The sequence below is a fragment of the Cucurbita moschata genome, unplaced genomic scaffold, assembly GCF_002738365.1.
Source record: "Cucurbita moschata cultivar Rifu unplaced genomic scaffold, Cmos_1.0 Cmo_Scf00010, whole genome shotgun sequence".
Lineage (NCBI taxonomy): Eukaryota > Viridiplantae > Streptophyta > Magnoliopsida > Cucurbitales > Cucurbitaceae > Cucurbita > Cucurbita moschata.
The window spans coordinates 5349653-5371483 of NW_019268526.1; the positions used below are offsets into that span (position 1 = coordinate 5349653).

The 21831-nt window shown below is 37.6% G+C and overlaps 3 protein-coding genes across 7 annotated transcripts; all 3 read right to left on the reverse strand.

The window, feature by feature from the left end:
• Positions 1–192: 192 nt before the first annotated feature.
• Positions 193–10979, reverse strand: LOC111448996. 2 transcript variants are annotated; one of them, XM_023088815.1, is made up of 12 exons: positions 9979–10979; positions 8229–9873; positions 7868–8107; positions 6701–6821; positions 5809–5961; positions 5365–5609; positions 5112–5181; positions 3771–3977; positions 2609–2841; positions 1813–1891; positions 1599–1736; positions 193–1343 (listed from the first exon to the last, which is right to left on the reverse strand). In XM_023088815.1, the coding sequence occupies exons 1-12, from the start codon at positions 10511–10513 to the stop codon at positions 1146–1148; spliced, it is 3864 nt and encodes a 1287-aa protein (XP_022944583.1). In that variant the 5' UTR covers positions 10514–10979; the 3' UTR covers positions 193–1145. The 2 variants fall into 2 exon arrangements, with proteins under 2 accessions (XP_022944583.1, XP_022944582.1); XM_023088814.1 differs by having other exon boundaries at positions 8229–10979.
• Positions 10980–12187: 1208 nt separating this feature from the next.
• Positions 12188–17019, reverse strand: LOC111448997 (ABC transporter G family member 15-like). Of its 3 annotated transcripts, none has more exons than XR_002711513.1 (10): positions 16709–17019; positions 15624–15703; positions 15092–15553; positions 14873–14995; positions 14666–14797; positions 14300–14584; positions 13946–14218; positions 13767–13874; positions 13272–13692; positions 12188–12429 (listed from the first exon to the last, which is right to left on the reverse strand). XR_002711513.1 is itself a non-coding variant. In XM_023088816.1 (9 exons), the coding sequence occupies exons 1-9, from the start codon at positions 16950–16952 to the stop codon at positions 13336–13338; spliced, it is 2064 nt and encodes a 687-aa protein (XP_022944584.1). In that variant the 5' UTR covers positions 16953–17019; the 3' UTR covers positions 13217–13335. The 3 variants fall into 3 exon arrangements, 1 of the variants encoding a protein (XP_022944584.1); XR_002711512.1 differs by lacking the exon at positions 12188–12429 and adding an exon at positions 12845–12980; XM_023088816.1 differs by lacking the exon at positions 12188–12429 and having other exon boundaries at positions 13217–13692.
• A 1543-nt stretch (positions 17020–18562) lies between these two features.
• On the reverse strand, positions 18563–21210 carry LOC111448999 (calponin homology domain-containing protein DDB_G0272472). Of its 2 annotated transcripts, none has more exons than XM_023088819.1 (5): positions 20359–21210; positions 19827–20093; positions 19545–19739; positions 19235–19453; positions 18563–18962 (listed from the first exon to the last, which is right to left on the reverse strand). In XM_023088819.1, exons 1-5 carry the CDS (start codon positions 20806–20808, stop codon positions 18642–18644), a joined length of 1452 nt encoding a protein of 483 aa, XP_022944587.1. In that variant the 5' UTR covers positions 20809–21210; the 3' UTR covers positions 18563–18641. The 2 variants fall into 2 exon arrangements, with proteins under 2 accessions (XP_022944587.1, XP_022944586.1); XM_023088818.1 differs by having other exon boundaries at positions 19545–19748.
• Positions 21211–21831: the final 621 nt, after the last annotated feature.

Here is a 21831-nt window from a genome sequence, read left to right on the forward strand (position 1 = left end):
AATACTTTAAAAAAAAAAAAAAAATTGAAGTATATAGATTGGAAGCAAAAGGATTACACCCTGATCCTGAATCAAGTAGAATATTGCCAACACGTAGTTTAAGAACCTGAAAAACAACTTGTTTGACATATAAACTTTGCTTCAACACATAATTATCTTCATAATGTATGTTTCCAAACTAAAATCTATCAAACACAAAATTGGTATTCATAAAACTTCATTCCAAAAAACCATTTACAAAATGAAGCACCCATGTCATGTCAATGGTGTTCACAGACAGTCTATAAGTTCTGTTTTTCTTTTCTTTTTTTTCTTTCATTTTTCAGAATACATCACTCTTTAAACAACTAAAAGAAGGAGAAAAAAAAAGAAAAAAGAAAAAAGGCCACATACAGTCATCAGCATGAAGATCTGGACTGGTAGTCACCCACAACAGATTAAAACTTGACATTGAGTGTAAAAAAGAAGAGGGTACATGAAGAAACACACAAAAACGTTACGCAGAAGTAGAAATGGTAATTACCACATTGTTGAAGCTCTAAACTGTAAGAATTATCCTTCTTTCTTGTGTTAGAATGCTGTTAGAGACTCAGCCACAGCCATTAGATGGTGTAAGTTGTAACACACTTGTTTACCCATCTCTTCTGTCTGTACATGCCACTACGAACAACTAACCCACCATGGGATCCCCAGAAAAGATGAGCAGAAAATATTGTTCAAAGGAAAGGAAAACCTTGGAAAGCTGCAAATCATCATCCTTCATTTTGTTTTGTTTTGTTTTAAAAGGGAATATTTTTCTTTTTTGGTCCTTTTGTTTTTTTTTTTTTTTCACTCTATAATCAAATCTGTCGCCTATAAGATCACCAAACCTCACTCAATTGTATGGACAAGCTACTAGATGGAAATGAAAAACTGGAACACCATTTTACTTCCCTTATGGCATCAAGGTTGGTGTGTTAAGGGTCAGACCTCGACCTCTTTTTCAAGATTTAGCCATCAGGGACCCCCATGAAGCCATTGTCAACTTTTGGCCAGTCTCACTATGAGGGGTCAAACCGCTGCAGGATTTCTTGATGGAAAGATCATTTATTTGATGAGCTCTAGTGTAAAACCTCATTCCATCATGGCATGTTGGCAAAGAGTTCTTACGAATACCTGGTTGATCGAGTAAATTCTGATCCTCGAGAACCATAAGATCTCCATAGATCTCGCCACTGAGGCCTAGCACTATTTCTTTCAAATTGATGACTTTGATGAACATCTGTATGAGATCTAGGGGTGCTGCTTCCATTGCGTTTCTTCTGGGCAGTCCTCATCTCTTCTTCCGCATCATATCGGGAGCGCTGAAAAAACAGATCGGTTTTACCTTTAAGGCTATTATCATCTGATAAAATGTATAGAGCTGTATTACCTAGAAGTAAAATAAAAAAAAGCATAGCCTAGCATGATATGTGAGATTGGCTTGTGTAAAACTAGAGATGTCCATGAAGAGCAAGAAACCAATTTCTATACAAAAGTTGGGGAAGAACCTTCCAAAAGAAGTTAAAAAAAAAACTATCCCAACTGGCCAGAAGTGATGATAGGAACCTTTCAGTTACCTTAATAGGATCCGAGAGTACTGCATATGCCTCTCCAATCATTTTAAAAAGTTTATCAGCATCCTGGTGGACTCCTCCAGCTATATCCTTCCATAGCACATTATCGCCATTGTCTGCTCTAGCCAAGGATTGGCCAGCCTAAACAAATGAGCAACGAATATTAAGAAAACACAGGAAACAAATAAGCATATCAAAGAAGTAGACAAAATTAAACCTTGTCTGGATGGTATCTGAGAGCAGCTTTCCTGTATGCCTTCTTAATTTCAGCGGAAGATGCAGATGGATCAACTCCCCTGCCATCAAAGAAAAATTACTAGTGATTCTCATAACCTGAAATTAAAAGGACCTCTCTAAAATTTATCATCCTACTGCTACGTTTTAGATGCAATATCTTAAACCACCCACAAACAACAGTGAAGGTTCCTCTAATGTTTTGAGCTGAACTGTCCTGAACAAATGTAGTTGTCAATTAAATAAATATTATTGACAACTGCATAAAGCGGAGGACAACTAATAAATATTATTGCACGGGTGCTTAAATCACCCACCGTAGTTCACAACGTGGGATCTTCTTAGACCCTTGACCCCATTTCATAAGCACCGTGCTATCTCATGTAACGCACAAAGGATTACTATCCCCAGCAGACAAAAAAAAATATACGAAGACTGACAGAATGAAATGGATCCGGAAAGGGGGAAGGGAAGAACATGAATAGGTGTTTATATGAACATCGTGTTCAGTATAACATCAATTTGATAACTCAAATGGAAAGGGAAAGAGGGGTCTCTTAGTTTTGTTTTAGCATTTGAATCTTTGTATTGAATTATAAAATTACAACCGTTGCATTGATTGAAAAAACAATTTATTTTAATACTCAAAAGTTGGAAATATTCTAATAGATTAATCCACAAACTTCAAATCTAAACCACGATTTTCACTGCCAAATGCAACATCTCAAAGAAAGCCAGCTCTTTCTTAACAAACTTGTTAAATGATGGATGATACTTACAGAATTAGGTACATGTCCAATGGAATTTCCTTTCTTGATTCTTCTTCAACTTCTGCAAGCTGTTGATGAGCTTGTCTCAAATCATTTGTACTGGTACTCGATCTATCAGAAGACGCATACTTATAGGTCTTCTCTAATTCCTTCGACAAAAGTGATACAAGCTTTTGGAGATCATTAGCTGCTTGACCATAGTCTCTAATCATTTCATACAAAGTGGCCCGTCTAGAAATTGCCTGTGTATATAAAAGCTCAATCAAAACATGTTAAGATTCATGCTAGTGCTCATTACAGTGGCATTTTAATTTTTCTTCGGGTAAACCAAGAAGAATTAGGGGATACTTAGGATTTTTTGTCTTTTGAAAAATTATATTTAGATATTCCTAAAATTATTTGGTATTGACTTCAACATTAAAAACTGCTGGTATTTGTTCTTTGTTTTCTATTTATACCAAACAGAAAAAGGTAACCTGTTAACTGAACACAAGAATTATATGATCGCCAGATAATATATCAATATCCTTAAAACACTGAGCATTTTTTATGGAGCACTGCGGGGGTTTACAAAAAAAAGTTGCACTTGAACGAGCATTTCATTTCCACCTATTGCAATTATATTTTTCTGCATCAGGTTAAGCTTTACGCATCCCAATTCTAGCTCAACTAAAAGGATCAAATTTAAAATTTTAGCTTCTTAAGACATTGAAGTATAATGTTTACTCCATTTCAGGACATGCCTTTGAGATATTGATACTAAAACATACTTTGTTCATAAATTTCTTCTAAATTCAAATGCGACAGTCAACAATACCTACTTTACAAGAAAGTTGGATGCAAGACCAAGAAGTCCTTTCCTTAAAAGAAAGTCCCCCTAGTACCCGACCTGCTTTTCTTCCATCACAATCAATACAAGCACACTATAAATTCTGGTCATACCATTCAATGGAGTGCAATAAAAGTGAACGTTTATTTTGAAAGCTAGTATGTATGAGGAAAATTCCACCACTAAGCCCACGCAATATTACCAAACTAAATTCAACCATTTTTACCAAGTGGAATTATATTTGAATCAAATGTCTATTCTAATGCACCATCTAGATAAGTTCTGACAGCTGGGTTCGTAGTATTTATAGAAATTTTAATAATAAAGTAAAAGAAAAGTTACCTTGAAATATTCTTCATCAAGGGCTATGGCAAGACTACAATCGGCAATAGCATCAATAACTTGGCCTTGAGCTTTATATGCAGCAGCCCGATTGCAGAAACAAACAGCTGTGAAAGGACGTGACTCAACATTGCATGACAAAGCAGCTGTATAGTGTTCAACGGCTTCTGAATACCTCCCTGCCTGAAATGCTTCATTCCCAGCAGCCTGCAGTCATTTAGTGGGGGTAAGGACTATGGAGATAAGATGTCCTCTCAGCTAAATTGATATGGAGTATTTACAATAACGAATCAATGCAAATATGACAGTAAAAAATATTTGTGGAGAAACCCAGATTTCTCCAACCCCCAAAGCCATTTAACCTAGCTGGAATTAAACTGTTCAGATGATAAGATGGAAATCAGGGCAGCCCATTGTGTGACTTCCTCTTCTTTAAAGTTTCTTCTAAAATCCATAGCCCATGATACCAATTTATGGTTCCAGTGATCAGCCACAGAAGCTTCCTTTGAAACAGAAAGGCCAAACAGTCTGGGAAATGATTCTGATAAAGGTGATTGCCCCACCCAAATGTCTTTCCAAAACATAGTACTACAACCATCATCAAGCTTGTACTCATATATGAGAAAAGAGGAGATCATTGTGAGGCTTCCTGCTTCAAAGGAAAAACCATGCGCGTAAAGTTTTGCCAGATGGAGCAAGTTTTGATTGGCAGCCCTGTCCATCTAAAGGGAAAGGTGCTATTGAATTTGCTATGAAGTGACTTCTTTGAGAAGTCTGGTGGGAAAGAAACCAAAGAATTTCGTGATAAGCCGGAAAAAATGAGGTTTGGGATTGACTTTCAATGCTTCCCTTTGGAACACTTTACATAACTTTTTACTCCGGTTTTTTCTTTAACTAAAGCCAAATGAAGAATTTGTGTAAGCCCTTGCGAGCTGGGCTAATTTCTCATCTTTTCTCATTTCCAAGAAAGGAAAAATAAGTGTTGAATTGTCTAAACTTCGTACTTCGTATTTACTTGCACAAAGATATTTTATTTCCTTCACGGACCAAAATCACGCCGACAGAGACGTTTGTTGCTGCCTAGTAGAATTTCAATTTCACCAGAATCATCTTCTCTTTTTACATGGATTTCCAAGAAGGCACATAGTAAATATAGAATCGGTAATTCACATATCATGAAGAGTTCAAACTTGAATAGAATATGGTCTCTATGAAAATCCGAAGGATCGTTGAAATGAACAGCATTGGAAAATGATATATGAATATGATCGAGTTATGGCTAATAGAATGGAGAGATTTGAAATAGTAATGCACATATAGAAAGCAATTGACTTGGGATACCTTGTGACGTAGGAGCTCCCTCATGGTAGTGGCTAGTGGTATTGATGACTCCAAAAACTTTCTTCCATTCCTGGAACTTCAAATTATCAAACCGGGAAAGCCCCACAATTCCATTTTCAGATAATGAAAATAATCTTTTTCCTCTCTAATTAATCTTCTTTGCAGTTTACTTTTTTTTTTTTATCTGTTTTCCAGCTGAAAAGAAGAGATTTTGAAATCTAGTATAGTAATGTTCGGAAGCATAACAAATTACCCGATCATTGTAGACGCTTTCTCCTCTTGCATTTCTAAAGAAGCCAGACCCTCCTCAAGCTTTCCCAGAAGGAAGTAGGACTTGAGTGTCAAGCGGCATCGCCAAATCCTAAAGTAAAACTTCTTTGAAATTTCAGAAGCATCCAGATTAGAGGTCTGGCTGACAATATCTTCTGAAGGACAATTTTTTTCGGCAGAATCTAGGGTCTGCTCACAAAGCTGAATCACCTCCTCATATCTTCGAAGCTGCACATTTTTTTTTTTTTTTGGGAAAAAAAACAAACAGAATATAGTCATGCTGCATGAAGATCAGAGCCTCTCGGATGAAAATGAAAGTTTACTTGAAGTAAAATTCCATATAATCTCCCAAAAAAAACGAAGGGGAAATGGGAAAAAATGAGAGAGAGAGAGAACACAACAATAACAATAGGGATGTGCAACAAACCACGAAAAGAGCCTCTGCTTTCATTTCAAGCAATTTTTCTGAGCATGAGCTTATTACCAAAGCATCAGAAATTAATTCCAGAGCACTCTGCATATCACTGGATGTGCTTCTTAGCTGAAGTTCAGCTAAACGTTTCATGCATTCAGACACTTTCTGCAAGCCAGTAGAAATAATAAGACTGGACATATAAAAAAACTTAGTTACACCTATTAAAAGTGACTGATCAACTAAACCTAAAACCTAACCTAACCTAAATTTTGGAAAAAACCACATATACCTCCCTCAAGAAGTTTGTCTCTATCATAATAAACAAAAAGATCGTAAAAATATGTAGAGCTTCAATTTAACACGCTGTTCACGATGATAAGTTAGAAAAATTGGGGCGACAATAGGAAGTGTTACGATGTATTAACTTTTTTCAAGAAATAAACTAGTACTCGAATCTTCCAATTTCTCAATGGGTGAAGGAAAAAGTAACGAGTAACCCACCAAACCCGATATTCATTAGCCGAAGAGTATTGGCATAAAGTATATTATCTGTAAACTTGAGAATAAGAAGTATGAAAATATTCATTGGTTTATTTATTTATTTATTTACAAGAAACTGTATACTATATTGAGAGAAAGATCATACAAAGAATAAGGAGATGAGATATTCCAATAAGGCCTAAGCGTGACAAAAAAGAAGCCGAATTGGTCATAATAACAAAAAATAAGGGACAGAGAACATCATGTGGAAGCAAAGAGATAATTGAGTTCCAACACTCCTCATGGCTAGAATATTCACTGCTTTTATAATCATTGCACAAACTAGGCTTCCACTAGTGATGTTAATATACACGTCAAAAACTAAAAAGATTAAGATATCATATCCTAGAAAGAAATTTGTTACCTGAGCATTTTGCAAACCATCAGATGCTTCCACTACAATTTTTCGGTCCACATTTCCAGGCTGCAGGCATCTCGTGAAATATTGTAATGCATTCTCAACTTCCCCAAGGCCAAGGAAACAGCTAATTTATAAGATAGTACTTCAGCGATATGTTATGAACATAATTCAATATCTACTTTAACACATAGTTCCATCCATAAAAAGTCAACAAACATTTCTATACAAGAAACTATCCACTACTGAGAATATGTACGGCAACCAAGCACAACCAGAATCAGCTATTTTAAAACGTTCTGGTCTACACAAAAAGAATCGCTTGCAAATCATTCCTGGTCGACCAGAACACATGATGGTAGGAGAAACAAAATTATTCTTTTATATGTCTTATATGTTCTCTGTTGGTCTAGTACTTTTTTTTTTTTTTTATTCTATTAGTGAGTAGGTATAGCCTCCTACATCGATGGTCCAATGGTAAAAAAGGCAAGCTGTAAACTCAAATGCATTTTGAGGTCAGGTGTTAAAATCTTAATGCACCTACTAAGGATATTAAATAAAGTTTTCCAATGCTAAATTATTATAAATTCGGACACTTTACTTTTTTTTGGGGGGATGAAAAGCCAACTTTCATTGAAAAAATAAAAGAATACAAGGGCATGAAAAAAACTAAGCCCACAAAAGGGAACACCTCTAAACAAAGGGGCACCGACCATGCAAAATAAGACCTAACAAGGGATGACACATCATTATTATCCCTCTCCACTTCCTTGAAAAATGCTATTGTTCCTCTCCCCCAAAGGCCTCACATCAAAGCACACACCCTGGCTTGCCATAAGTCAAAGGCCACAAAATTCACTTGTCACTTTGATAAGATAAGTTATGTTCCATGGAAAACTACCATATTCAAACCAGCTGCTATCATTATCAAATCATTGCATATAGTAGGCACCCGAGATGTATATAATTGCAGCTAAATAAACACACAGGCACTGGATATACAGTTATAAAAATGCTTCAGCAACTAACTATTGGTACGAAAATATTACTTTAACTCAATATAGCAAGTCAACAAAGTAATCTTAAAGAGTTACGGACAAGTGCATATGTGTGTATCAAACTCGGAGTTAGACAGGCCTCGAAAGATACAATAAAGAAACAGTGAGATCTTACTTTGCAGCTCTAAGGTACACTTTATAAAAGCCAGGATCTATAGCAGCAGCCATTGTACAGTCACTGATTGCATCTCTCAATCTTCCAAGAGACATTCTAGTTGCTGCACGATTGCTATAACAAAGCATCAAAGCCCTGAGACTGCTTCTAGACGACTCATCTCTTGAAATACAATTCACCCCTTGAGTGTAATGGTCCTCAGCCTTAGATAAATCACCACTTGCATATGCCTGGTTCCCTCTGTAAAATGTCAAGTAAACAAAAGAGAAACGATAATCACCTAGTTGGAATGAAAAATTCCAAAGAACACACCTTATAGGGTATCTATGGCAAGAACAATCATAAGTACCAAAACACTAACCTCAATCTCCACTTTTCACAAGCCTCCTGGGCAGCAACTGTTGCTGCTATAGTAGAAACGGACTCTTGTTTCATCTCCTGGTCTTTGTTCACCCAAGAGTCAGCTCCATATTTGCACTGAGCCATAGATGGATCTCCTTTCTGACTCCTTTGAGCCGGTATTGGTGATGAATTTCCCGTAAATGTAACAAATTGCGCAGAAGAAGATGACAACGGAACTTCAATGGCAATTGTTGAGGAAATATGAGACTCTTGACCAACTTTTCCCCAACTTTTCTTTTTGTAGTGGCGCTTGGATGCAGATAATTGACTTTGGGCAGCAGAGGAGGCAGCAAATATAAAGTTTGACCTGGATGCATCCTCTGAATTTGAAGAAAAACTAAATTGCTTCCGGCCATCACTATCCTGCCTCTCAAATTTCAAACTCGAACTGACTTCTGTTTCTTCTGAAATAGCTGCTCGATCAGCACTAAAATCCAACTCTTCATTTGCAGATTTGTAGCTTTCGGTATCCGCAACTGAAACAGATTCCTCTAGAGGAGCTTCAGCACCATGGTTTGCATGAGAATGGTAAATAGAGCCTTCATCTTCTTCTATTTCAGTTGCACCCAAACTAGCTTCACTTATATTTAAGCTTTCTGTAGCATTAAGCAGATCTTCATCTATAGTATCATTTAAGACTTCAGGGATTGACTCGTCAAATACAATGGAGTTGTTGTCAAGATTGAGTGATTCATTGGATGTCACGGAATTTTCACGAGAGATTGGATCAGCAGCTAGTGTTTCCTCGTATGGTGAAACGTCCATTGGTGAATAGGGCTCAGACGCCTTGTAACTCACCAGGGGATCCCCTTCCCTTAAACCAAAATCATGAGTCCCCTGATCAACACGCAACTGTGCCGCGGTAGGATTATACCTTCCACTCCTACTATTCGGTCCAAATTCTCTAATTGGATCCCTCTGTGCATTGAATTGAAAGTTTGGACTGATTCCAGCAGAAAAAATGTTTGCTTTGACATCTGGTGTTTTAAATTCTACAAAAGCCGATCCGGTATTTTCTTGTTTATTCATAGAGCGAAAGTAATCTGTTTCTTTGTTTCTGTTTGTATCAGTCACTTGAAATGTACTACCAACAGGTTGCATATCATTGTAAAAAATTGAAGAAGGCGGCATAGCGACACCATTTTGATCATTACCATCATTTTGTGCATATGAAGAAACCTGACCACCTCCCATGTCCTTAGACTCCTGCAACTTCTGAGATTTAATGTCCGTGGCCAATGGTTGATCAAGATTTCGGTCAAAATCACTAAAATTTTGCATTTCTGTCTTCTCTGCAGTTACTCCAGATGAAGGTGTCCTTTTATCTAGTTTCAACTCCTCCATCTTTCTTGACAACATTGTATCCTTTTGCTCAACAAAATTACCACCAGTCCCTTGGGTGTTGATATTTGCTGAATTAGATGTGCCCCTTATGCTCAAACCTTTTATCTTCTCGGGAAGAGAATCTGCTGAGCTTGTAACACCCTTACCCTTGTCCAATCCGAACGTATCCGCACCCTCAGATGTAAATGCAGCACTGCCGCTATCATGATGCCCACTATCTTCAATGTTCAAATGCTGCAACTTGTTGGGGAGTTCTGAAACTAGAGGATGAACAACATTACTGCTCCACAAACCAAATTTAGCCTGTTCATTTGATCTAAACCTCGAACTTTCATTTATAGTTTTGTCAATTCGTGCAGCATTACCTTGCCCTTCTTCAATGTTCAATTTCCTCATGTCATCCGGAAGCTTTGATTCAATGGCTTCATCGCCTCCTTTATCAAAAACCTCAGTTTTACTCGAACTTCTATTGCCACCATTAAAGCTGAATTTCCCATCTCTGGCAATCGAAAACTCATCCACGCTTTCGATATTCAATTTCTTCATTCCATCAAGAACTCCTCTCTCTGATCTCTCCAAATTCGAGCTGGTGGTGCTCCTATTTTCTCCAAATACAAATGGCTGATTCCCAATCCCACCCGACCCAGATTTGCCGGAGACAGAATCCTGACCCCAAATTGAGGCCGGAAATGAATTCCCGGTGGAGGGTCGATACGTTTCCGGGACCGCCGCAGACCTCAAATCCTGGGTATTCGTTTGCCTCCTCACCTTTGACATCCTCGGCCTCGTAAGACCAGACTTGGATCGAGGAACCGATTGCGTAACGAAACTGAAGTTCGAATAGCCATCGTAAGAATTGGAAGACCCAGAAGCATTATCGTGGAAACTTGATGAATTCATGTCGTAGGGGCAAGGTTTTGGCAACTCAGACAAATTGGAGAATCATAAATCTGGGAGTCAGAGATGGGTCTGGGGATTTAGAAGGCTCACGAACACCGGTTACCTTTCAAACCTCGAGCCCGCCCATGAATGGCAGCCCGATTGAAACCCAATGCAGAAACAACGATCATAGCGGATTCGGCGTAAGTATGGGATTGAAATGGAAAGTGGCAACAGTATTTTGAGGTCCGAGTTATTTCCTTGGGTTGGAAGGCAAAAACAGAAGGAAGAGAGAGAAACGGATAGAGAGAGAGAGGAAGAGAGATTTCTTTGGGTTTTCAACAGTTAATCACAGGTGTGACTTTGATAAAGAAGCTGATTTCTTTCTTTGGCGCTGTTTTTGATCTTGCAAGGGCGCCTTCAATATCATGAAATGTGTTTGCAGCTTCAATCCCTTCATTTTGCTTCCTTTTTTTCTCCGTCTTTTATTATTCCATTTCCATTCTCATACTATTAGGTTTGAGGCGTTGGGTCCATCTCCCTCGCTCTTATCACAATCATCCCATCAAGATCAAAATCAAAATCAAAATCACATTTTTAGGTTTTATTTTATCTCTCTCTTCTTATTTCATAAATCTTCTATCCAGTATAAAATAAAATAACCTCACTCTTTAACTATCAAATCCATCTACCTTATAATTAAATTACTTCAATTTTTTAATTTTTTAATTTATAAGCATATGTTCGTATTAACTGAGACTACTAGTCAATTCTGTGTTTCACTATATTACACTTATTTCATTTGAGAGAGGTGACAACTGGATTGAGTATTGCATAATGTAATTGTATAATTAAAGTGAATTTTAAAGATCGAGAGGGAAAAGTCTATGGTTGACGTTATGACATTGTTTAATACATAGCATGTATAATAATAATAATAAATAAATAAAAACCATATTCTCAAGATGGTTGAAAGGGATAACCTTGTGAATTATTAATGTCTTGAAAAGCACAATAATGTTTTTATTTGGTGTGGGGGCCAAACTTCACTTTTATAGACACAAGCCTCATTTAGAATATTATTAAAAAATTTGTTATTAAAAAAAAAATCACTCGCTTATTTAGGTTGAAGTTAACCATTTGATTCGATGATCTATTATTGTATGAGAGAAGAGTGTATACATTCTTGTATTACGAGAACAAGACCCTAAAAAATATTCAAGAAACTGTGAAAAGTGGTAAGCTCCGAAACTTTCTTCTTTTCTAAACAAAGTTTTGTACCATCAATGTCTTCGATTTTCTCCGTCTTTCTCTTCGAGCTCGATTTGCAAGGCTTTCAACTATGAAGAAGTCGACTCCAACTCTACATACATAATTTTAATATATAGTTGAATGATTTATGAACTCTGACAAAAATAAAGGATCAACTTTTGAACCGTTTGGATTCATGGCTTTTTTTTCATGGTATAATTGGTAAAGAGAATAAAAGTAAATAATTAGGAATAAAATGTAGATTAAAATGAGTTAAATGAAATCTATGCCAGGCCTTTATTAGCAAGGTTTTTACCTATCACATATAAAATCAATAATAATTATGAAATGACATTATTTTCAATTTTAGGGCAGGTTTGAATTTTTTATGATTTTAAAAAATGAAAAATTAGTACTTCTGGGCTCGGCCCATGAAGATTTAGATACTTTTGGGCTGGGCCCATGAAGTTTTAGATGTGATTAAAGGGAAACGTATAAATTAGTACTTTTGCCGCTTTCACTAACCCGTCTTCTTTCTCTCTCTCTAACTTCAATTGGAATAGTTTATTTCAGTCATCACCGTGATGAAGGTGATTATTTCAGGCGGTGGGGTGGTGCTGGCGGCGATAACTTTTCTTCGCACGGCGGAGGAGGGGGCGGTGGAGATGAAGGTGATTCTGGTAATGCTGGTGTTAAGAACAAGGAGAAGGCTATTAGGAATCACAACAATAGTATGATATCGTTCTGGTGAGGATTTCCATTGCAATACCTAATCTTTTCTTCTCTTCCCCACTAATGCCTCCTAAATGCCAGTTTCCAACAATCCACATACACCCATTTCCACAATCTCATTTACTTCTTGTTGATCATTGGCTATGTGTAGATTGAGTTGGAATACAGAAGTACAATCTCATTCCATCAGAACTGTGATTTTTCTAAATATATCAAGTATGCTGTATTCAGTGTGCATGCATTAATTACATGCCTAACTGCGTGTAATTGTGGTACTACTAAAGAGTTCTATACGACCAAGTAGTATTCCACCTTCTAAATGGTACATGCCCATCTCTCTTTGTACTTCCTCTGCTATCAATCAGGAAAAAGAGAAGTGTTCAATGTTGATACAATCTTTATAAGTAGTGACATATATGGAGAAAACATCAAAGTGAGATGTCTATGCAAGGCCTGTGTGTGTGTGTGTTTCTCATCAAGCAAATCGGGCATCATCTCTCTCCGCCTGACAAGTGGCGAAGTGGGTGAGAGTTAATAGCAGGGGACAAACGTTCAAGTTTCATTCGGGCTTCGAGGGTGAAGAGTTATTAGCTAGTAGAAGTGTGAGATCCCAAAACATTCTTGTTTTTTCTTTATAAGGTTGGAGAAACTTAGTTCCCTAAAAATCTTGAGAGAAAGTCTAAAGGGAAAAACTCAAAAATGACAATATGAGCTAATGGTGAACTTGAAAAGGAACCAAGCTCAGTAAATATCGAAGAAATTTCATTGAAATGAGGATCCGCAGCTAACTACATACCTCTTAGAAGTTACATTGTTATAGGTACAAGCTTCCCCAGTCATCGTTCTTGGTGCTTCTGCTTCTAGTGGAGAGGAGAGTTGAGACCTTCTTGAGAAGAAAGCGAGTGAAGAGGTTGGTGCCTCTTAGAGGAAATAGAAGGCATTGTTCGGAAGGAAGGTCTTCTCTGGAGATGTTTCAGAGTTTTCTTTGCAAATATTGTCCGCAGAAATGGTGAAGCTCTTTCTTTGAATTTCAAGACAACAAAGAACAGAATTCGGTATAGAAGAACAAGGAGCATGAGACCTGTTAAGTCCCACCACTTGGAATGGCTTAATGGAATCCCATACATGTTGGTGATTACATACTCCCCACTCAACTTCGGCATTCCCGGTATCATTGGCTCGAACTCGAGCCCGATCAAGTCGTTTTTGTAAGCACCCTGCAGAATCAAACCACCCAATTATCATCATGAAATGGAAGCTGCTTTAAGAGACTGGACATGGATGATGATACCTGTAGTGCCCAAGAGCCGTAACTGAGATATGAGATTGGATACCGCCAAAAGGGCTTTGGAAGATCAGGCAACAACCGGAAGAAGCCAGAGGTCATCATCATGATACCCTAAACGGAAAAAAGAAAATGAAAAACAAGGCTGTGGATTCTTATAAGCAAGCTTTATTAAATGTTCTTACAATGATTCCAGCGCCTGTTATAATTCCCATCAGGAAGTTTGGAACCAATGAAGCCACAACCATCATCAACCCTTCTATTACAGAAATGCATCCAAAAATATTAAGGCAGAAGAACATGTAGCGGGAGAACTCCGGCCGATATTTCACCATGTAAAAAGTGATGGTACCCGAAACAATTGAAATCGAAACCAAGAACGGTAAAGAAGAGAGGAAGTTTGACAATATAAACACTGTAACTCCATAGTATCCATTCAGCCTTTCTCTGTAAAACATCTGCAGAAGAATGAAACTAAAACTTCAAAACACTAAAGAAACGTCCAGCCCAACCTCCTCTTCCTATATCAGATGTCTTACCTTCATTTCCTCAGTAAAGGATGGAAAGCCCCCAATAGTCATAAATGTCATGAAGCCAGTGATAAATCCACCGCAGGCTCCTCGAGCTAAGATTGCGGTGTAACTGGTTCCAACATCGAAGTAGATGGTACCGACGCATAAGGAGACTATCACGTAGATAATTATCCTTAGCCAATAATATCCAACATCCCTACACATATTAACAAATGATCGACGGGTCAGTGTCGAAAGCTGCTTGAACCAACTAGCTCCGCCTTCTTTTTCATCTTCAACTTCAAGTCCCTCCTGGAAAAGATGAAACTGTTCATACAATTTGTTCCAAAAATTGCTTGTTCTCTTGAGGATTAGTAACAGAATCATGCTTACAATGGTGGAGATTTCTCGAATTCTTGCCTTCACTCTACTTGCATACTGTGAGCTCCTATATTTTTCAACAAGCGATGACTTGATTTGAGCTGTTGCCAAATTCATGAAAGGGTCTGATGATTCTGGGATATCCTGCAAAAAAAAAAGTATAAACTCAATCCACCAGTAGTTTTTTGAACTTAGTTGCAATTCAAAACTTGTTCTTACTCGAATTCTTAGAGACCCTTTGAGTGTGGCTGTAACGATATCGAAATCCGAATTTACACAACGAAGAAAGTGATCGGATGGATTCCTTCTACTTGGACAAGGAAAATTAGCTTCAGCAAAGAACTACAAAACAGATAACCAACCCAAATAACAAGTGAGACATTTCATCAAACAGTTGGACGGCGAGAAGCTGCAAGTTTGCAACCTGAAATCCCATACCTGTACAGCCATTTTGGCTTCCCCAAAGTAAACAGCCTCGCCTCCAGAGAGCAAAAAAAGGTCATCAAAGAGCGCAAAAACCTCACTACTCGGCTGGTGAATTGAAGAAACAACAGTCCGCCCATCACGAGCAACATTTCTAAGAGTTTGAATGACAAAGAACGCGGAGGCACTGTCAAGGCCGCTGGTGGGTTCATCAAGAAAAAGCAAACGAGGGCGTGTGAGGATTTCAACCGCAACACTCAATCTCTTCTTTTCCCCACCACTAATTCCTCGAAGATGCCAATTCCCAATCAATCGATCGGCGCAGTCTTGAAGACCCATTTCCAAAATCGTTGCCTCCACGATGTTGTTGAGCTCATCTTTGGTCATAGAACTCGGAAGCCGCAGCTGGGCAGAGTAGCTTATGGTTTCTTTCACCGTTAGAGTTCCCAATAGTATGTCTTCTTGGGTTACATAGGCCTGCAAACGTTGAAGTAAATTTTCAGCTCATACATAAACGTTACAGTCCGAAAGAGAGAAGAGTACTTACAACGTCGCCATTTCCGAGCTTCCTCTTCTTTCCATTCAGGAAAACATTTCCAGACATCACCACATTCTTGGAGAGTCTCCCTGTTTCGTAAGTTGACAAGGTTAGTTAATTCCGTTAATTGATTTAAGAATAATAGGTCTATTAGTTAAGAAAATGTTCCGTTCATCCTAGTGGATGAGTTGATCTATAATTTTAATCACAGTAGTTCTCACTCCTTTAAATATATACAATCGGATAAGTTTGAATATTGTTATAATTGCTTAATCCTAACTAACACACTTCTATATATAGAATTTACACAAAATTATAGTAATATAAAAAATGGTTCTATTTAATAACTTTATTTTAAAACCACCTTTATTTTTGTTTTTTTAAATTTTCTTATGTTTTTAATCACATATTTTCTAGTTACACGTTTAGATTCTGAATCAAATTTTATTATTAAAAAGTTTTTTTTTTTTTTTAATTCTCACAGAAAGAAAATAGCAAAATTAATAGAATTAGCGTTGATAGGTTTAATTTTAAAAAGTAAAAAACAAAAAATTCAATGTGATATTAATGAATTAAATTATTTGGGCAATGAATGTGGAGGCAAATATATATATATATAATAAAATCATTAGGCTACTTTTGTATAATTTTGTGAAATAAAATCTAAAGGGAGAAATTACATTTAATGCTGACTGTTGAGAGTAGAACTCATTTAATTTTAGTCGGTGGGGACCAAAATTCATTTTGTTAATAAAAAAAAATATTACTCGAAAGAAAATCCATCAAATTAAAATATATAAAAAAAAAAACATTAAAATTTAAAATCACCGAAGAAACAATAAATATATCCAACTAACAATTGGAAGACGAAGAAGAAGAAGAAGAAAGAAGAAGAAGAAAGAAGAAAGAATCGGCATTTACTTACAAACACGGAAGAGAGGTAAAGTAGTCACCAATCCCCGGTTAGAATATCTTATCTTCAAAATACTTGAAAGTGTTCGTCCCCTTTGAAAAATTCCTAGTTCTAAAGAAAATGCATGCATATGAATCTGTAGAGAGAGAAAGAGAGAGAGAGAGAGAGAGATTAAAAGGACCTGCAAGAGTATCAAGAAGGGTGGATTTGCCGGAGCCGGAAGGGCCCATGATGGCCATAATCCGGCCGGGCTCGGCGTAGCCACGGAGGCCATTGAGTAGCCTCTTGGTGGGGCCATCGGTGAAATTAGGAAGCATGACGGTTAGATCCTCCCACACAAGGTAAGTCCCTCGCTCTTCTCCCCGTCGCAGGGCGTCGGCAGCGGCGTGGGAATGGGTTCCTCCGGCGTGGTGGTGAATCTCCATGGTGGTGAATCAGGATGGGTTCGTGGGAGAGTAAGAATGGAGGATAGGGAGAAAGAGGAACATAGGAAGAGAGAAGGGGAATTATAATATAGCAAAATGAACATACTATGTAGAACTATAAATGCTGCCACAAATGGAGGTGTGCACACCAAATTAATGATGAAAGAGGAAAATGAGAAGAAGAGAAGAGACGATAAGGGGTTTGAGTTTGATTATCATGTGGGAATGGGTGGTGAGTTGGAATATTAAATGAACATGTGAATGTGATGCTTTCCATTCTCACACTAAATAAAATATATTTAATCAATCAATTACTTTTATATTAGCATACAAATTAAAGTGACATTGGAGAAGAGGATTTTAATGTGGTTCACAATAATTTAACCTACCCAACCATATCAGCATTTATTATTCAAACAAAAAATAAGCCATTTAAAAATCCTTTACCTTAGGGGTGGCTAATGCGTGGAAAATTGGAAGCCACGTACCCAAATTAGAGACCAAAATGTCATAGTCGCCCAACTTTTAGGCACAATATGATACGACTGTTATGAACCAAAATTTATAAAAATAAATATGATTCACTGAATCCAGAACAACCCATACCCATACCCATACCCACACACCCATAGACTTTTCGAAATTACCTTACAACGCTCAGAAGAGCCCTAAATACATCAGGCCAAGCCAAATCCTCTGTTCTGCTTTCAATGTCCCCGCCGCTCCACCTCTCCGACATCTGTCTCTCTCGATCTCTCCGCCGCTGTCTCCTCCTCTCTTAGTTTAAGGGCTAAGCCTAGGCTTCCTCCTTCATTAATATTTAATTAATGAGGAAGAAGGTAATTGGCGAACCTCCACCGAGAAGTTGGAACTTAAAGTTTATTTATTATTATTACGTTAGATATCGAAAATATATGGTTATTAGAAAAGAATTTGCGTCGGCCATGGGCCAGGCGTTATCGACTAAAACGGTGGGTCATGCGTGCCGTTTCGTGCATTGATGGGCCGTTATTTGAGCTTTTGAAGCATACTCTGAGTTAGCCCAATGGGTCAACCGGGCCCAGTATCTGTTTTGTCTCTCTCCTTGAAAGAGATGAGTTGGATCAGACCGGACGCGGTTTCTCGGGGCTTATACTTTTCAGTTTAAGTTGATTTAGTAGCCTTTATTGTTGACTTACACATTACGGATTAAATTTGTCTTTACACTTTTATAGATGTACCAACTTTTTATTTTGTATTTATAAATACTTTTTTGAAAAATATTACGTTAAATAAATTATTTGATATTAGTTAGTTTAACCGTTATGCTATCAAATGTTTTATCGTATAGAAATCAGCTCATTTGAAAAATATTACGTTAAATAAATTATTTGATGTTAGTTAGTTTAACCGTTATGCTATCAAATGTTTTATCGTATAGAAATCAGCTCATTACATAATCGTCAATTTCTTAAGTAAACTTTATTGTTTATTTTAAATTTTTTTGCTATATATTTTACCTTTTCTTAGTTCAACAATTTATTAAAATGGACTGATATGGATATTTTTGTTATTTTCCCACATTTATGAATCAAGACTTTATCACAAAATAGTTTTCCTTAAAAGGCTCAGATATATGTACAAATTCGGGAAACAGACAAAAGCATCTAAAAAGAAGGTTAAATTTGCTTGGAAGTAAGGATCTAAAATTCACTTATGAAGGTAATTGTTAGTGATATCTCGAAAAGGTAATCGTTGAGATTTCTCGAACGTTTTGATATGCGAATGAATTTTTTGTTGCTGTTGTTGTTGCAGTTGCTGTTCATCAATGGAGATCTCTCTACGCCTGCTTCGAACATCGCGTGCATGGAGGAGGTTAGGATTCTTCTCCTTCACGCGGCAAATCAGCACATGCTTCTCCATTTCATCTGGTGGCGAAGCTTGTCCATGTCCTTGCCCCTTCTTCTTCGACCTCTCGACCTCCTTTGCTTTGGTTTCATGCGCAATCGCCTTATGTTTCCATTCTTCAACCTACCAGAAGTCGAATTATGAATCATCAGTTCATCACAGACGGTAAGGTAATGGAGTTTTTCTTGTGTGCATGTATTTTGAGAAGTAATGTTTTTACGCAAGATTGCAGAAATGGAATTTAGAATCGTCAGATTAGAGATTGGTAGGATATTGGAGTATTTCTAAGTCTTGAAGATTGCAGAAATTGAATTTAAAATACCAGGATTAGAAATTGGTACGGTAATGGAGTTTTCTTTTCTTATTCTGCGTAGTTTGTGAAGAAATGTTCTTACAGAGGATTGAAGAGATCGGATTTGAGATTCGGATTCCAGGGCTTGATCTTTCCAGAACTCTCGAGAAACCTGCAACTCTTCCATCTCTTCCCTCACTTGATTCAACATCTCCTGCATTTGCGACCATTGATCCTTTTCGGCTTTAACTTGCTCCGTGATTCTTCGAATAATCGCCTTGCAATGCCCTGAGCATTGATTCCGTTCTTGTGATGTTGAGTCCTGAATAGGAAAAAACAGATACTCCGTGTTATAGAGTTTTGAATTCTATTCAAATTAGGTTGATCTTGACCACTCGAGAAGAGAAATTTACCGGATTCGGTAGGTGTGTCGGCATGGATGAATCCGGATGCTCGGTTCTGATCTTCGAAGATGCGGCGGAGCTAGTGGCGGAGCTGACGACGGAACTGGTGGCTGTAATGGAAAGCATGGACCTACATTCCTCCCTCATTTTCTCTAACAAAGTTCCCTTCGACAGATCTTCCATTTTTCTCCTCAAAACCTCCACCTGAACATTCTTCGAAGTTAATAAAAAAAGTGGATTAGATACCACGAACAATTAGGATCAGAAAACGGATATTCAAACCATTCTTACATTAAATTTTCCACTTGAAATGAAGCTTTCGTGATCTCCACAAGCGCCCTTCGTCTCTGTAGCAATCAGCTCACCAGAGTTCCCATCAATTTTCTCAAGCTTTCTCTGTAGTAACGACGCACGTTTGTCAAAATTACTACACTTCCTAACTACTATCTGTTTGTTTCTTGAGCCCCTTCGCAACCTCTCGAGTTTTTTAGCCAAATCGTTGATCTCCTCCTCCAATACCATCTCCATATCCTTGCCTTCATATACCTTGTTTTTCCCCTGCATCAAACTTGGTTGTTTAGAATCTGCATTCGGTACCAATCTTTATCATAAATCCCAACTCATTGCTTTGTACAAAATGTTACTTTAATTTATCAGCAACCAACGTAAGAAGTGTTGTTATTCTTATCCATGATTGAATTCATTGATTAGTTTAGAGATCTGCCCAATTTCAAATGCGAAAATGAGCAGTGTTCCCTTTGAGATTTTGTTGGAAGATAAATGAAGAACTGAGGTGGAAGGAAAAATGAAAACGAAAACTCACAGAAACAAGAGCTTGAACAGCTGATTTCAGAGTCCTCTCCATTCGAACCTTCATCTTCTCCAATTTCTTGTTGGTAATCTCTCTTTCCATCCTCAACAAGTTACACTCCGCCCTCAACATCTCCGCCTGAAACCGCCACTTCTCCTCCGCCGCTGCACTTCCGACGCCAACGTTCTCTCTCTCCTCCACTCTCTCACTCCTCCCCTCACCACGATCCATCAAAGCAACCGGAAAGCCATCCTTCAAAAACGCCCGTTCCTGGTCGAACAACGCCTCGAGCTTCCCTCTCCCATCGAAACCGGAACTGGGTTTTGCAGGTACACTCTTGGACGGCCGGCGCCGCGTCCTCGGCCTCCTCGGAAAGTGGAGAATCCTGGGAGTCGGAGGCGCCGGTTGCGGGTACTGCCATTTGGGCCTTCTTGTAGCAGTCACTGTCGCCAATGATGACATCGGAATGTAATGAAATGGACCTAAAAACCAAAAGCTCCTTCGGCTTTCCCCAGTGGGTTTTGAAAACGAAAACCAGAGAGAGAAGAAGAAGTAGAATAAGACAGAGAGAAAGCTGGAGAAGTGAAGAGGGTAAATCGAATTGGGAGAGAAGGCGTGCAACCTCGTGAAGTGTAAGAGTACAGAGATTTCAAATGAAAGCTGTTGTGAATTGTAATGTGTGTGTGTGTGTGTGTTTTTTTTTTTCCCTTCTTTTTTTGCATGGGCCTAATTTATTTCCTTGGAGGTTGAGAAGTGCGAGTGAGAATGAGGCCTTGATGTTTCATTAATGGAGGAGGCTCGAGATGGGGAAAGAAGCATTCGGAATTTGGGTAAAATGTTTGCAAAACCAAATACCAATATCCAATAAACAATAAAGTCAGCACAAACCTCAACTCCTCCTGCCTCAATTTAAAACATAAACAATCAATAATGTGCCGTTTTATTTAAATAATTTTATGCACAACGGTCAAATCCCACTAGTCCAAACTCAAAAAGACAAAACCCAATTAACCAATTGTTTGATTTAAATTCCCCTCCTTTTGTTTTTTGTTTGTTCTTCAAGTTCCAACATGCCACTTTTAAATGTTATATTTCAATTCCTATAATTTACTTGAGAAGCCACAAGGTTTTTTTTTTTTTATATTTTCTATTTTTATGGAAATTAGATACAAATATTTATGAATTAAATTTTCAAAATATAGATTCACTCCATTATTAAAAAAATTGAATAGTATGAATTATTTGGTGAATATAGTGGAGTAAGTAAATAAGTATTTGAAAGTTTAAACTAGGAAGGAAAAAGAAAAGATTTAAAAATATTTAAATGTTAGGGAAAGGGAAACAGCAGTCACAGTTAACAAGGTGTGTGTGTGTCAGCCAAAATTCATATAATTATATATGATTGGTGGTGGCTATTTACCAATAAAAAAAAGAGAAAGAAAAGTATTGGTACGTGCCGTTTAAGGGAATAGTTGGTTGGGGCTT